A 14,874-nucleotide genomic window follows, 5' to 3' on the forward strand; every position below is an offset into this window, starting at 1 on the left:
AGGTGTAGTAGATTCAATTGGCTGTTCCTTCTCTGAAACTCAAGCATGTTATGTGGATTTCTGACACTGATAATCTGGAACAAGTCAAACTCTTAGAAATGGTAAATTAACAATCAATTCCTAAACAATCAATTCCAAAACGCTCTCCTGACTTCCTAATTTGTCACATGCAATCTAACTCTTATATCTGTCTCAATTCATTCTCCACATAACAGTTAAACTGGTCTTTTAAAACTGCAAAATTTTGTGGTCCAGCAGGTGACACAGTGGATAAAGCATTGGACTCTCAAGCAGGAGGTCCCAAATTCAATCTCCAGCAGCACATGTACCAGAGTGATGTCTGGTTCCCTTTTTTTTTCTTTCTCATCTTTCTTGTTAATAACTAAAGTATTTTTTTTAAAAACTGCGAAATTTTCAGGGCCAGAAGATAGCTCAATGGATAGAGCACACACTTTACAATTTCTAAGGTCGTAGGTTAGAACTCTGGCATCACATGTGAGCATAATGTACTGTATTAAAAGGAGTTCCATGGAAGATGAAGCAGTAGTTTGGTGTTTTACTCTCTATAAAGTATGCAAAGATAAAATATGGGGGGGGGGGGCCTGGGGCTGCTCAGTGGGTAGAATAAGTGCCTTGTCACATATGCAGCCCAGCTTCAAGCCTCAGAACTACATGGGAAGTGCAATAGCAATAAAGGAAGCTTTGGGGCTGTGGTAGTTCTCTGTCTCTTGATCTGAATAAGAAAAGCAGAAGTTGCTTGGGCCCCATGAAATCACACATGCATGAGATCCAAACAAAACAAACAAAGTGAGGGAGAGGAATCATCAGTATCACGCATGAGATCCTGGGTTGGTTCATTCATTTTTATGGGCCAAGGTACATGTAGCTCAGTAGTAGAGCACATAAAAAGCCAATTTTTTCAACACATTTAAATTAAAATTTAAGGCAGGAGAGATAGCATAATTAATGGTAATGTAAACAGTCTCAAGCATGATAGTTCAATCCCCAGCACCACCATACACCATAACTAAGCAGTGTTCTAACACGCACGCACGCACGCACGAACACGCACACACAGGAGCTCTTACCATCCCATCCATGAAGCTGGTGCTTCCATGGGTTTGAACCATAGCCTAATGCATAATACAGTGCATACACCTCTACATTCGATTATACAATGATCATTAGCTTTCTACATGCGTAAGACCTGATCTAATATATGACTAAATTAATTCCAATTTACCCTCCCAGTTTCAGTTAAGGTAATTCCCAAGGAACTCTTTTCCCTGAGGCCAGGTTATCCACCCCCAGTTTTTTCTTTACCTAAATTCAATAAGTATACATGATTGTTTTATATTTCACTGCCTTACCAAGCAATTATTTACTTCATCACTGCATGGATCATGGCTATCTTATTAACATAAGAGGCAGACAATTCATATATATATATATATATACATATATATATGTATATATATATATATAGAGAGAGAGAGAGAGGATAGAGAAAAATATAGAGCTAAAGATTTAAACCATAAGGACACAGATGACATTAGATATACTACATATATTCCTTGAGGATTTTCAGGAGAAAACTATAAAACTACACACACACACACACACACACACACACACACACACACACACACACCACGATTACATTCTCACCTTTTACCCATTCTTGGCTTGCATCACCCTGAATTATCAATAATTAAACAAAACAGAATCTCAACTTCATTCATTTGATGATCATGTTCATCAACATATAAACTTTCTAGTTCCAGAAGCAGCAAAAAAAAAAAAAAAAAAAAAAAGTATTATTTTCATAGCAGTTGGGAACTAGTTTCCCTGAGCTTAAGAAAATTTTTCAGGGGGCCAGGCGGTAGTGCAGTGGGTTAAGCGCAGGTGGCTAAAAGCACATGGACTGGCGTAAGGATCCTGGTTCAAGGCCCAAGCTCCCCATCTACAGGAGAGTCAGGTGGCTTCATAAGTGGTGAAACAGGTCTGCAGGTGTCTCTCCCTCCCCGTCTTCCCCTCTTCTCTTGATTTCTCTGTTCTATCCAACAACAACAATGGCAATGACAGCGATGAAAACAACAATGATAAACAAGCGCATGCAACAAAAGGGGAAAAATGGCCTCCAGAAGCAGTGGATTCATAGGGCAGGCACCAAGCCCCAGTGATAACCCTGGAGACCAAAAAAAAAATCCTTCAAGTCACTCTGGAAAACATGCCTCATTCTTAGCCAACAATGTGCTCATGTGCTCAGCAACAGAAAACTAAAAGTCAACAGACAGATCTCTGAACTCCATGATTCACACAGTTCCTATGGTATAGAGATAAAGCACCTAAGCAAATCCCTAAAGACCATGTATGACCAAGCCCAAAGGCATAAAAAATGGTGACAGGGAGTCGGGCTGTAGCGCAGTGGGCTAAGCGCAGGTGGCGCAAAGCACAAGGACCAGCATAAGGATCCCGGTTCGAACCCCGGCTCCCCACCTGCAGGGGAGTCGCTTCACAGGCGGTGAAGCAGGTCTGCAGGTGTCTATCTTTCTCTCCTCCTCTCTGTCTTCCCCTCCTCTCTCCATTTCTCTCTGTCCTATCCAACAACGACAACAACAATAATAACTACAACAACAACAAGGGCAACAAAAGGGAATAAAAAAATAAATATTAAAAAAAAAATTTTTTTTTAAATGGTGGGAGTCGGGCTGTAGCGCAGCGGGTTAAGCGCAGGTGGCGCTAAGCTCAAGGACCGGCGTCAGGATCCTGGTTCGAGCCCCGGCTCCCCACCTGCAGGCAGGTCCCTTCACAGGCAGTGAAGCAGGTCTGCAGGTGTCTGTCTTTCTCTCCCCCTCTCTGTCTTCCCCATCTCTCTCCATTTCTCTCTGTCCTATCCAACAACAACATCAATAATAAATACAACAATAAAACAAGGGCAACAAAAGGGAATAAATAAAACAAAATAAAATAAATTAAAAAAAAATGGTGACACATATATAACCACTTAAAATGCCATCCAATTTTCCAATGGCATACTTCCAGTCTTATAGACGCACAAAAAAATTGTACGCATGTGCTCAAAGAAGAAACTGGAAATAGGGTAGTAAAAATACCATACGGTTATACAAAGAGACAGTCATGGCTGAGGTTTCAAAGTCCCAGGTTCAATCCCCCACACCACCATAACCCAGAGCTGAGCAATGAGTCAGGTGGTAGCAACAGCGGGTTAAGCACATGTGGTACAAAGCGCCAAGGACTGGCATAAGGATCCCGGTTTGAGCTCCCAGCTCCCCACCAACAGGGAGTCGCTTCACAGGCAGTGAAGCAGGTCTGCAGGTGTCTTTCTTTCCCCCCCTTCTTCCCCTCCTCTCTCCATTTCACTCTGTTCTATCCAACAACAATGAAATCAATAACAATAACTACAACAATAAAAAAACAAGGGCAACAAAAAGGGAATAAATAAATATTAAAATAAATAAAATAGGGAGTCTGGAGGTAGCATAGCGGGGTTAAGCACACGTGGAGCGAAGCATAAGGACTGGAGTAAGGATCCCGGTTCAAGCCCCGGCTCCCCACCTGCAGGGGAGTCAGATCACTAGTGGTAAAGCAGGTCTGCAGGTATCTTTCTCTCCTCCTGTTTTCCCCTCCTCTCTCCATTTCTTTCTGTCCTATCTAATAATAACAACAAGAATAACTACAACAATAAAAAACAAGGGCAACAAAAGTAAAAATAAATAAATTTAAAAAATTGGAAATAACTAAACATGAAAGATCAGCTGTCAGTCTATATATGAAAAAATGAACACCAAGAGGATGAAGAGCTCAGAGTGGTCCTGAAGGTGGTGCAGTGAATAAAGCATTGGATTCTCAAGTATGAGGTCCTGAGTTCAATCCCCAGCAGCACATGTACCAGAGTTGTACCTGGTGTTCTCTCTCTGCCTATCTTCTTTATGAACAAGTAAATAAAATTTAAAAAAATAAAACGGAAAAGAAGTATCTCAGAACAAGTTAGAGTTTGAGGTATGTGTGGGCAGTCAATTGTGTTGAAATTTGACAACAGTCAAGAAAGGTAATCTAGAATAACAATACAAAGATTTGACTTTATGCAATAGGTAGCAAAGACTTTATATCCAGTGACATGGGCAAATTATCTTAATAAAATAATCCACATGAAATATAAACCTGGGGCTGGGTGGCGGCACCTGGTTGAGAACACGTTACAATGTACAAAATCAGAGGTTGAGCCCCCAGTCTCCACCTGCAGGGGGAAAGCTTTGCAAATGGTGAAGCAGGGCTGCAAGTGTCTCTCTGTCTCTCTCCCCTATCCTCTCAATTTCTGGCTGTCTCAATTCAGTAAGTAAATAAATGAATAAATAAAATGTAAAAAAAAATCCCTAGAGAAAAAAAATGAAAACCTAACAGAGCAGTTGGCAAAAGAAATGAAAAGTGAAGTCAATGACTTATAAAGGGCAGTATTAGAGGTCATAAGATGAGAAAGTCAGAATCAGAGCAATCAAAAGAAAGCCCTTTGAAGATACTCAAAAGATCCACTGGAAATAAAAAATACCTAAGAGGGCAGAGGGTAGAAAAAATAATGGTTATACAAACTGACTCCAAAAACCTGGCTCCTAAAGTCCCAGGTTCAATTCCCTGCACCACCATAAGCCAGAGCTGAACAGTGCACTGAGAGAGAGAGAGAGAGAATTACCCAGTAATACAAAGCCAGTTCTATTATTTTATGTTGCCACCAGTGTGATCACTGGAATTCAATGCCTGCATGACCCCATGCTTCCCAGCACTTTTTTTTCCATTACAGGGAAGAAACAAAAATAGGGAGGTGGAGAAATAGTGTGATGCTTATGCAAAAAGACTTTCATGCCTGAAGCATCAGAAGTCCCAGCTTCAATCCCCCGTACCACCATAGTAAGCCACAGCTAAGCAGTGCTCTGATTAAAAAATAAAAACAATGAATTAATCTTCTTCACTTTATCCTGGATGGAGCTTGAGGGAATCATGTTAAGTGAGATAAGTCAGAAGGATGCAAGGACCTATGTAAGGATCCTGGTTCGAGCCCTCGGCTCCCCACCTGCAGGGGAGTCACTTCACAGGCGGTGAAGCAGGTCTGCAGGTGTCTGTCTATCTTTCTCTCCTCCTCTCTCCATTTCTCTCTGTCCTATCCAACGACTACAATAAAAAAAAATAAAAATAAAAAATTAAAGAAAGAGAAGGATGGGGGCGAGGGTAGATAGCATAATGGTTACGCAGAGACTCTCATGCTTCAGGCTCCAAAGTCCCAGATTCAAACCCCTCTACCCGCACCACCATAAACCAGAACTGAGCAGTGCTCTGACAAAACAACAACAACAAAAAAACCCACCTTCTACAAAGAGAAGGATGAATAGAAAAATTAGAACAGAAGGGAAAACATAAAGCAGAACTTGGACTGGAATTGGTGTATTACATCAAAGTAAAAGACTGTGGTGGGGGGGCTTCAGGTCCTGGGACATTATGGCAGAGGAGGACCTAGAGAAATTGTTATGTGGAAAACTGAGATGTTACCCACATACAAACTACTGTATTTTACTGTCAACTGTAAACCATCAATCCCAATAAAGGGAAAAAAATTTAAATAAAATGAGGGAGTGAGAGAGATAACTTCAGCACTATGAAGCTTCCTCCCAACTGCAGGTGGGGGCGAGGGGCTTGACCCTGAATCCTTGATGATGGTAATGTGCCACGAACCAGTTACCAGGTTAAACTATTTTATTTTATTTATTTTTTGCCATCAGGGTTATCACTGGGGCTCAAGCCTATACAGTGACTTCTAGGCTATTAGCAGCCATTCATACCCTTTCCCCTTGTTCTTTACTTGATAGGACAAAGAAATTGACTGAGGAGATTGAGATAACTGCAGCACTGCATCACCCCTCATGAAGCTTCTCCCCTGAGGACTGGGGGGCTTTAACTTGGATACTTGTTCATGTGTGTGTTCAACCTTATGTGCTACGGCCCCGCACACTGATTCAGTTATTTTTTTTTCCTCCAGGGTTACCACTGAGGCTCAGTACCTACACTACAAATCCACTGCTCCTAGAGGCCATTTTCCCTATTTTGCTGCCCTTGTTATTGCTGTTGTTGGGTAGGACAGAGAGAAATCAAGAGGGAAAGACGGGACGGGGAAGACGAGAAGAGAAAAGCAGACACCTGCAGACCTGCTTCCCCGCTTGTGAAGCGACCCCCCTGCAGGTAGGGAGCCAGGGGCTCAAACCAGGATTCTTAAGCCGGTCCTTGCAGCTTTGAGCCATGTGCGCCTAACCCAATGAGCTAACGCCCACCCTGGTTTATCTATTTTTACTATTAAAATAACACATATTTTTTACTAAGGCACTGATTGTGTAAGACATAACACCAGCAGACCCAGATTCAAATACAAACTCTAGATGTATTAATTTTCTCATCTATGGAACAGAAAATCTAATTTACAGACCTGTTCTTGAGAATTAGTAATAAAGTATAAACAAAAGGCAGAGAGTCACTATACAAGAGGCAGTTAGTCAGATTCTGCTCAAAGCATCTGAGTTTGGAGTAGGGCACAAAAGTAAAAATCTTTGGGTGGAGAGTGTCGGTAGGTGTTTAGCTTGGTGTTTAGCTTGGCGGGGGGACGGACAGTGGTGGGAACAGTGTTCATATACACTCCTACTAACTTATAGTCTCATAAATCACTAATTAATATGAGGGGACAAATAAATGTTATCAAAAATTTCTTAAAAGGCAGTTAATTGGTAATAGCAACAATTAGTAATAAATGATAAAATGCTATGACTAAAGCATTGTACTATTATATCTTTTTTAAAAAATATTTTATTTATTCATGAAGAATGATAGACAGAGAGAAAGAACCAGATCACTCTGGTACCTGTGCTGCCAGGGATTAAACTCTGGACCTCATGCTTGAGAGCCCAATACTTTGTCCACCACCCTACCTTCCAGATCACGTGTTATTTATATCTTTACATCACTATACTTTGAATCCATTTTCCACTCTTAGCAACTCTACAGTATTAGTCATAATTTAAATGAAATTAACGAGTTAAAAATTATTATCTGACAGTTTAAGACAGATTTTCAAAGCTATGTCAAGAGGGAGAAATGTCCTAGATGGAGGCCACGGAGACAATGAAGCTTTAGCCCACCCAACTTTCAAGCCTGAAGATATAAATTCAGTCCCCCCAAACCACCACAAGCCAGAGTTGAGCAGTGTATCAGTCTCCCATTAAATAAATCCTTTAAAAAAAGTCAATATCGGGAGTCGGGCAGTAGCGCAACGGCTTAAGCGCACGTGGCGCAAAGTGCAAGGACCGGCGGAAGGATCCCGGTTCGAGCCCCCAGCTCTCCACCTGCAAGGGAGACTATTCACAAGCGGTGAAGCAGGCCTGCAGGTGTCTATCTTTCTCTCCTCCTCTTTGTCTTCCCCTGCTCTCTCCATCCTATCCAACAACAGACCGACAACAATAATAATTACAACAATAAAGGAACAAGGACAACAAAAGGGAATAAATAACAATAAAAAAGGTCAATCTTTTCCTCTTTTATGTGAAACTGTGTGTGCGCACATAGACACAATATATATAATTTATTATATATAGTAAATAAATCTTTTTTAAAAGTCCTAGTGGCAGGCAGGGATAAATATCGTAATAGCATAATGGTTAATGCAAAGTCCTTGGTTCAATCTCCCACACCACCATAAGCCAAAACTGAGCAGTGCTCTGGTAAAAAAATAAATAAATAAAATAAATTCCTAGTGGCCCAGGAAATAGCACACTGGACAAAGTGTTGGACTCTCAAGCAGGAGCTCATGACTTCACATATGTACCCAACACTGCAAATGTCAGAGCAATACTCTGGTTCTTTCTTCCACTAATAAATGTCAGAGTGGTGCTCTGCTTTTCTCTCCTCCCATTACCAAATAAATAAATATTTTAAAAATATATAATAAAAATTAAAAAGGGCTAGATGGGTGCCTTTATTCTTTTATTTATTTTGCATAAAAAAGCATTCATTGTTCAAAATTCATACCTACTGCAAGCAGATATCCATATCCCTAAACACAGAAGCAATCAATCTTTACTAATTCCTCATTAATTTGTTCACCTATACAAATAAACCTATTTCCCCCTTTCTGCTCAAGTGGTGCTCCTTCACATTTTTATACATATTACTTCTTCACATTTGACTTATCTTGGAGACTATAGTTTAATTAACAATACACTCCAAGAATAGCCACTTCTAGTAAGAACTCAGTAAACGTAAGCCATACTTATGAAAGCACTGAGGTGGAGGAGCCCTTAAGTGGACCAATGTTCTTAATGAATATGCATATACAATAAACCTTGGTAAGATTAACATTAATTAATGACAAGCTGAAATACTTATGTGAAAATTAATCAAAATACTGCATTTACACTTAAACAGGAAGTACATGGATTACTGTATACAAGAGTTGTCCAATGAGTTGAGCCAATTAACTAAAATGTTGAAAACTGACAAAAATTACCTACTGGTTTTGTTCAAGAGTAAATTATCTAACTGTTTCCTATATGTTCTTTGCAACTTACTTTCAGGAAAACATATTCCAGATTTATAAATGTCATGTTTATAAAGTGTTTACATTTGCTTTCTTACTCTGAACCACTTGGATACCTACTTGAAACAAGGCTTCATTACATCTTACATATAGAAAGCAATTTTTACAGTTTGCATTACTAGAGCAACACACAATCTTTTAAGTATTTGATATATCCATTGTTGCCTCAGAGATATATGAATTAGCAGTAAGTAACCACTATAAGCAATAAAAAAGCATCAGCATAAGTATTAAAGTTTCAAGCTTGTATATCCTCATTATAGGAAAAAAAAAAAAAGGGAGGGTCAGGGAAAAACAGTTTTAGGCTGCTGGCAGCAATTCCTAGGCAGGCCATCTCTCATTAGAAATACATGTCAACTTATCAAGAATACATTTTTTTAGACTTTTTTTTTTTTCAACACCAGAGCACTGCTCAGCTCTGGCTTATGGTGATTGAACCTAACTGAACCTGGCATACGGTGATTGAACCTGGGACTTGATGGCATGAGCCTCAGGCATGACAGTCTCTTTGCATAACCATTATGCTACCTACCCCCACCCCAGAATACATTTTCTTATTAAGTGAATCACTTTACTTTATATAAAGACATTCACGGCTGTTTCTGCACTGTACCACAAAAAACACAAAGTCATTCTTCTATTCAGTTTTGGCTCTTGAACAAAAACAGAGGTCAAAGTTCATATACATGCTCTGTAAAGCAGATCATTACTTATATACTATTGTATTCAATACATTTGCTAACTTTTATTTTTGAATAATCTGAAAAAAAATTTCTTCATGTCTACCTGAAAAAAAAAAAAAAAGCCTTATAGACTTGGTATATATAAATACTGAGTACCTGGGCACAAGTAAAGCCCAAATGATACTAGACTTATGTCAACTACTCATCCAATAAAATACTGAATTTCACAAATCTTTGAGACTATATCAAGGCACCAACACAAAAGTAAAACAGCAGTGATCTTGAAAATAATAGCCATTTCAGTATTACTTTTGAATCTTTTTATTAAATCCAAAAAAGAAACATAAGGCTCTTGGTTTTGTACTGGAAAAACTGCTAACTGTATAGTTTTGAGTCAAACTACTTAACCATTTCCAGCATCTTAAACGTGGTCGAAAGAATATCTAATTCTGCAAGATTCAAGAGTAGCCTGAGTAAAAAAAAAAAAAAAATTTAATCATCTTAGAACACGTTGAGATCATCTTACTCGTTTTATAAGGAGGTCTAAAAATATATCAAACTGGTTGAGATCCCACGTTTTTACTGGGGTTGTTTTTCAAAAAGCAACGACCAAGTTAACAATGAGGGACATCATAATCAAGTTTTATGGCCCAACACAACAGTCACTGAGGCATTGTCTTAGGACAGACTCTCTTGCTATGTAACTTGAAAATGATTATTTTCAAAGTCGCTACTCACACACCCCATCAATTTCCTAAGCCAAATATCGAAATGCCTCTGGCACACCTAAACAACGTGCCTTTTACCTCGTCCTAAAGCTCGGGATGTTAATAGAAAACTTAATAAAATAAAAGAGGCCGAGGCGTTTTTTTTTTTTTTTTTGGGGGGGGTAGCTGGGGTGTGTGTGTGTGAGAGAGAGACAGTGTCCTAACGTGGAATGAGTTTCCCGTCTCCGATGAAAATTCCGTCGTCCCCCCACCCGCCCCCGCCGAATAAGAGGACGACCCCCAAATAAGAGGGCTCCCTTTCTTCTCCCTTCCCGTGCAAGACCCAAGGACGTGGACTCCCCGCTGCCCTTCTCCTTTCTCTCACCAGCGTCTCGGGGAGAGGGCGGCGGCGGCGGCCGGGCCGGCTGCGGTAGCCCAGGACCCCTCAGCCGTGCGGCCGCGGGCCCGGCAGCGGCGCGGCTCTCCAGATCCAGTCACCACCTTCCCCTTCCCCCAACCCACTTCCCGGGTTTTCTCCGGCTCGGCCTGCTCGCTCCCCACCCTCCGGGCTCTGCCGGGGGCGCATCCCCCGCCACCGGGGGCCCCCGGTCTCCACCTGGCCCCCCCAGAGCGTGCCCTCCCTCCGCAGCCAGACCCCCGCCCGCGAACCCGTCCATCCCAGGGCCCCGGGAGGGAGCGGAGCGGAGGGGAGGGGAGGGGAGGGGAGGGGAGGGCGGCGGAAGGAGGGGGAGACGGCTGCTTCCCCGCGAGTAGAAGGGCGGCCGCCAGCAGGGCCGGCCGGGGGCTACCGGGGAAGACCGGGGCCGCTGCTGGAAGGGGCCTCCCGCCCAGGGGACGTCCCGGGAGTTCATTTCTGACCTCCTCGCTCTTCAGCACCTCCTTGAACTCCCGCTTGATTCGCTGCACCGCGATGTTGGCCATGTCTCCTCCCGCAGCTGAGCCGTACCCGCCTCCTCCGCCACCGCTACGACGACCACCACCGCCACCGCCGCCACCTCTTCCTCTACCGTCTCCTCCCACGGCGATTTTAGAGCTGAGCACACGAACGCAGACACTGCCGGCCCGGCCGCCGCGCTCTCCTCAGTGTGGAATCACCTCCGCGCCCGGCCACCAAAATGGCGCCGGGTCCGCGCATGCGCAGGACGTTGACCCGGGAGGGCGGCGCAGCCGCTCCCGTTGTAGCCCCATACGCCTCTGCCGCGAGCCCGCGCCGCGCCGCGCGTCTCCAGCCGGAGCTGCGGCCGCGTGGCTCCGCCCCGCCGGCGTCTGGGGGCCGGCGTCTGGGGGCGGGGAGGGTGCGGCTTCCGCGCTGGCCGGCTCAACCCGGCGCTCGCGGCTTCTCGCCGGCGTTCGCTCCCCGATGGAAACTCAGGTGGCTCGTCGAGAACGCCCGGCCCCTGGCCTCCACCCGGAGAACGGAGGCCGAGCCGGCGGTGTCGGAGGTCGCTCTGAGCTCGCTCGGAGGGCCGCCCTGACTCAGCTACACCCGGCAGCGCGGGCTCAGTGCGGCGGGCAGTGCCCAGGGTGTGAACACAAGACCCGACCCCGCAAGTGCGGCGGGGCCCGCGCAGTGTCCGCGCAGGCCTGGCGACTCCCCGCGGCCGGCTTTTGTTCGGGGGCCACGGTGCCGCCGCCGCCGCGCCGATCCCGGCGCCCAGAGATGCCCCGCCAAGCCCCGAATGCAGTGTGGCCGTCGTGGGGGCCTGGCGGTGTGTCGGCTGGTTCTGAGGGCGAAGCCGGAGGTGGGCTCTGCAGCTTTGACCTACAGAGGCCATCAGTACAGACACCGGCGTTGGTGGGGTTTTTGTTTGTTTGTTTTTGTTTTAGAAAAAAAAAAAGACTTGAATGTACACGGGAATCCCAGAAGAGCTTGTTAAAAACAAATTGCTGGGCCGCCTCTCCAGGGTGCTGGGGGCGAGCCTCCTTTGCATTTCTGAGGGGCTCCCAGGCGGGGTCGTGGATCCTTCTGTGAATTCAAGGATGCCCTGAGAGAACCACTGAACTGAGACTTGTGAGGATAGTTTCTATATTAAAGTGATTAAAGAAAAAAAAAAGATGGGAGGCTGGGAAGACATAATGGATATGCAACCTTTCCTGAAAGCCAGAGGCACCCAGGGGCACAGGTTCAGTCCCCTGCACCACCTTCCACCAGAGGTGAGCTGTGCCCCGGTGGGAAAAAAAAAATTAATAAGATTGGGGCCAGGCGGTGGGGCACCTGGTAAAGGTACGCTACCGTGCGCAAGGACCTGGGTTCAAATCCCAGGTCCCCAACTGAAGGGGGACAGCTTCGTGAGTGGTGAAGCAGTGCTGCAGGTGGCCCTCTGTCCTTCCTCCTTGCTATTTTCCCTCCCCTCTCAATTTCTTTCTTTTCTTTTTTAACTAGAGCACTGTTTTGCTCTGGCTTATGGTGGTGCGGGGGATTGAACCTGGGACTTTGGAGCCTCAGGTATGAGAGTCTGTTTGCATAACCATTGCGCTGTCTACCTTCCGCCCTAAAATATTTTATTTATTATTTATTTATGTTTACCAGAGCACTGTTCAGCTCTGGCTTATGGTGGTGCAGGGGATTGAACCTGGGACTTTGGAGCCTCAGGCATGAGAGTCTGTTTGCATAACCATTATGCTATCTACCTCTGCCCTTCAATTTCTTTTTTTTTTTAAATAATGTATTTATTAATGAAAAAGATAGGAGAGAAAGAACCAGACATCACTCTGGTACGTGTGCTGCGGGGGATTGAACTCAGGACCTCATGCTTGAGAATACAGTGCTTTATCCACTGCACCACCTCCCGTGTCACATCCCCTCTCAATTTCTGTCTGTCTCTATCCAATAATAAATAAATACAAAAAAAAACAGGTTCCAGGTAGTGGCGCGCATGTTACAATGCTCAAAAACCCAGATTGGGGCCCCCAGTCCCCACCTGCAGGGGGAAAACTTTCCATGTGGTGAAGCAATGCTGCAGGTGTCTCTCTGTCTCTTTTCCTCTCTATTTCCCCTTTCCCTCTCGATTTCTGGGTGTGTCTACCCAATAAAAAAAGGTAATTAAAAAATAATATTAAATAAATATTAGAGGAGGAAGTGTGTGTGTGTGTGTGTGTGTGTGTATGCTAAGAGCAGCCTTCTCTAAGTGTAGGGCCTACAATGACGTCTGGCATCAGTTGGCACTCAATAAAGAATGAAGGTAATCGGGCGGTAGCAAAGTGGGTCAAGTGCACGTGGCGCAAAGCGTAAGGACCGGCTAAGGATCCCAGTTCAAGCCCCCCGGCTCCCCACCTGCACGGGAGTCGCTTCACACGTGGTGAAACAGGTCTGCAGATGTCTGTCTTTCTCTCCCCCTCTCTGTCGCCCCCCTCCTCTCTCCATTTCTCTCTGTCGTGTCCAACAACGACGACATCAATAACAACACAATACTACAACAATAAAACAAGGGCAACAAAAGGGAATAAATAAATATTTTAAAATTAAAAATAAATAAATAATGAATGAATAAATGAGCAAAGATAAGAGGAAAATGTTTTAAGTGGAAAGTCAGGCTGAAGGGGCCAGGCGGTGGTTCACTTGAGTTAAGTGCACATAGTACGAAGTGCAAGGACCCATACAAGGATCTCAGTTCCAGCCCCTGGCTCCCCACCTGCAGGGGTGTCGCTTCACAAGTGGTGAAGCAGGTCTGCAGGTGTGTGTGTCTGTCTCTCCCTATCTTCCCCTACGTTCCCAATTTCAACCGGTCCTATTCAATAACATGGAAAAACTATCCGCCAGGAGCAGTGGGTTCATAGTGCAGGCACTGAGCCCCAGCAATAATTCTGTAGGGGAAAAAAAAAAAACTCAGGCTAAAGGTAATTTGAAAGTGCTAACTAGAGTTCACAGTAAGTAATGTGGTTTTGGTTCTTGATGCTTTGAACAGAACTTTTTTTCTTTTTTAATAATGTGTATTTTTAGGTCTATATTTTATGTTTTTGTTTTGTTGTTTTTTTGCTCCCAGGGTTATTGTTGGGGCTTGGTGCTTACATTATGAATCCACTGCTCCTGGAGGTTATATTTTTTCCTTTTGTTGCCCTTGTTTTTTGTTTGTTTGTTTTATCATTGTTGTGGTTATTATTGTTGTTATTGATGTCCTTATTATTGGATAGAACAGAGAGAAATGGAGAGAGGAGGAGAAGACAAAAAGGGGAGAGAAAGACAGACCTGCTGCACTACTTGTGAAGCGACGCCCCTGCAGGTGGGGAGCTGGGGGCTGGAATTGTGATCCTTGCTCCGGTCCTTGCGCTTTGCGCCAGGTGCACTTAACCTGCTGCACTACCGTCCGACCCCCCATTTCCTGTACTTATTTTGCCTAATCAATTAGTAAAATATCCTATAAGAAAAAGTGTCATAAAAGACAGGGTCTTAGAAAAAAAAAAAACTACTGAATGTATGGCAGCAAAAAGGGGAATTGCCTCTGAGTTAATCATACAATCGAGGCAGATGTCAGAGTTTCTTGAACGCCTATATTATAAGCCAAAAGGCAATTTTTGTTCCAGTTCATCTACACACCAGCTTCCTTGGCTTCCTTGCCTGAAAAATAAGGACTCTGGATTGGAAAACCTATTGCAAATTTTAAGAGTTCCCGATTTCTCATACTTTGTCTCCAAATACCCTACGTGGGCAAATTATAAAAACCCTTACAGCAGAGCCCCCTAGTGGTCGTAAAAGGAAACATGAGGGTCAAGTAGGATGTCTTATTGTTATAATGTAAATTAGGCGATGCTATTGGTGTTTGTAATTTCTTTAGGGTGTAGGGAAGCGGTTTAATAATTTTCAAATGCACATCTT

At 43.9% G+C, this 14,874-nt stretch overlaps 1 protein-coding gene across 4 annotated transcripts in view; it reads right to left on the bottom strand.

The window, feature by feature from the left end:
* Window positions 1-11,193, bottom strand: part of UBE2K (ubiquitin conjugating enzyme E2 K) — a 51,278-nt gene extending 40,085 nt beyond the window's left edge. For 3 of the 4 annotated variants that reach the window (XM_060188158.1, XM_060188156.1, XM_016189958.2), the window contains exon 1: window positions 10,920-11,103. Coding sequence is in view for 1 of the 4 variants with exons in the window: in XM_007526984.3 (XP_007527046.1) it covers window positions 10,920-10,982 (63 nt within the window). In the remaining 3 variants the exon portion in view is untranslated. Of the gene's footprint in view, window positions 1-10,919 lie in introns of all 4 variants that reach the window. The other variant, XM_007526984.3, reaches the window with a different exon arrangement.
* Window positions 11,194-14,874: the final 3,681 nt, after the last annotated feature.

The sequence above is a fragment of the Erinaceus europaeus genome, chromosome 3 (assembly GCF_950295315.1).
Source record: "Erinaceus europaeus chromosome 3, mEriEur2.1, whole genome shotgun sequence".
In the NCBI taxonomy this organism is placed as follows: Eukaryota; Metazoa; Chordata; class Mammalia; order Eulipotyphla; family Erinaceidae; genus Erinaceus; species Erinaceus europaeus.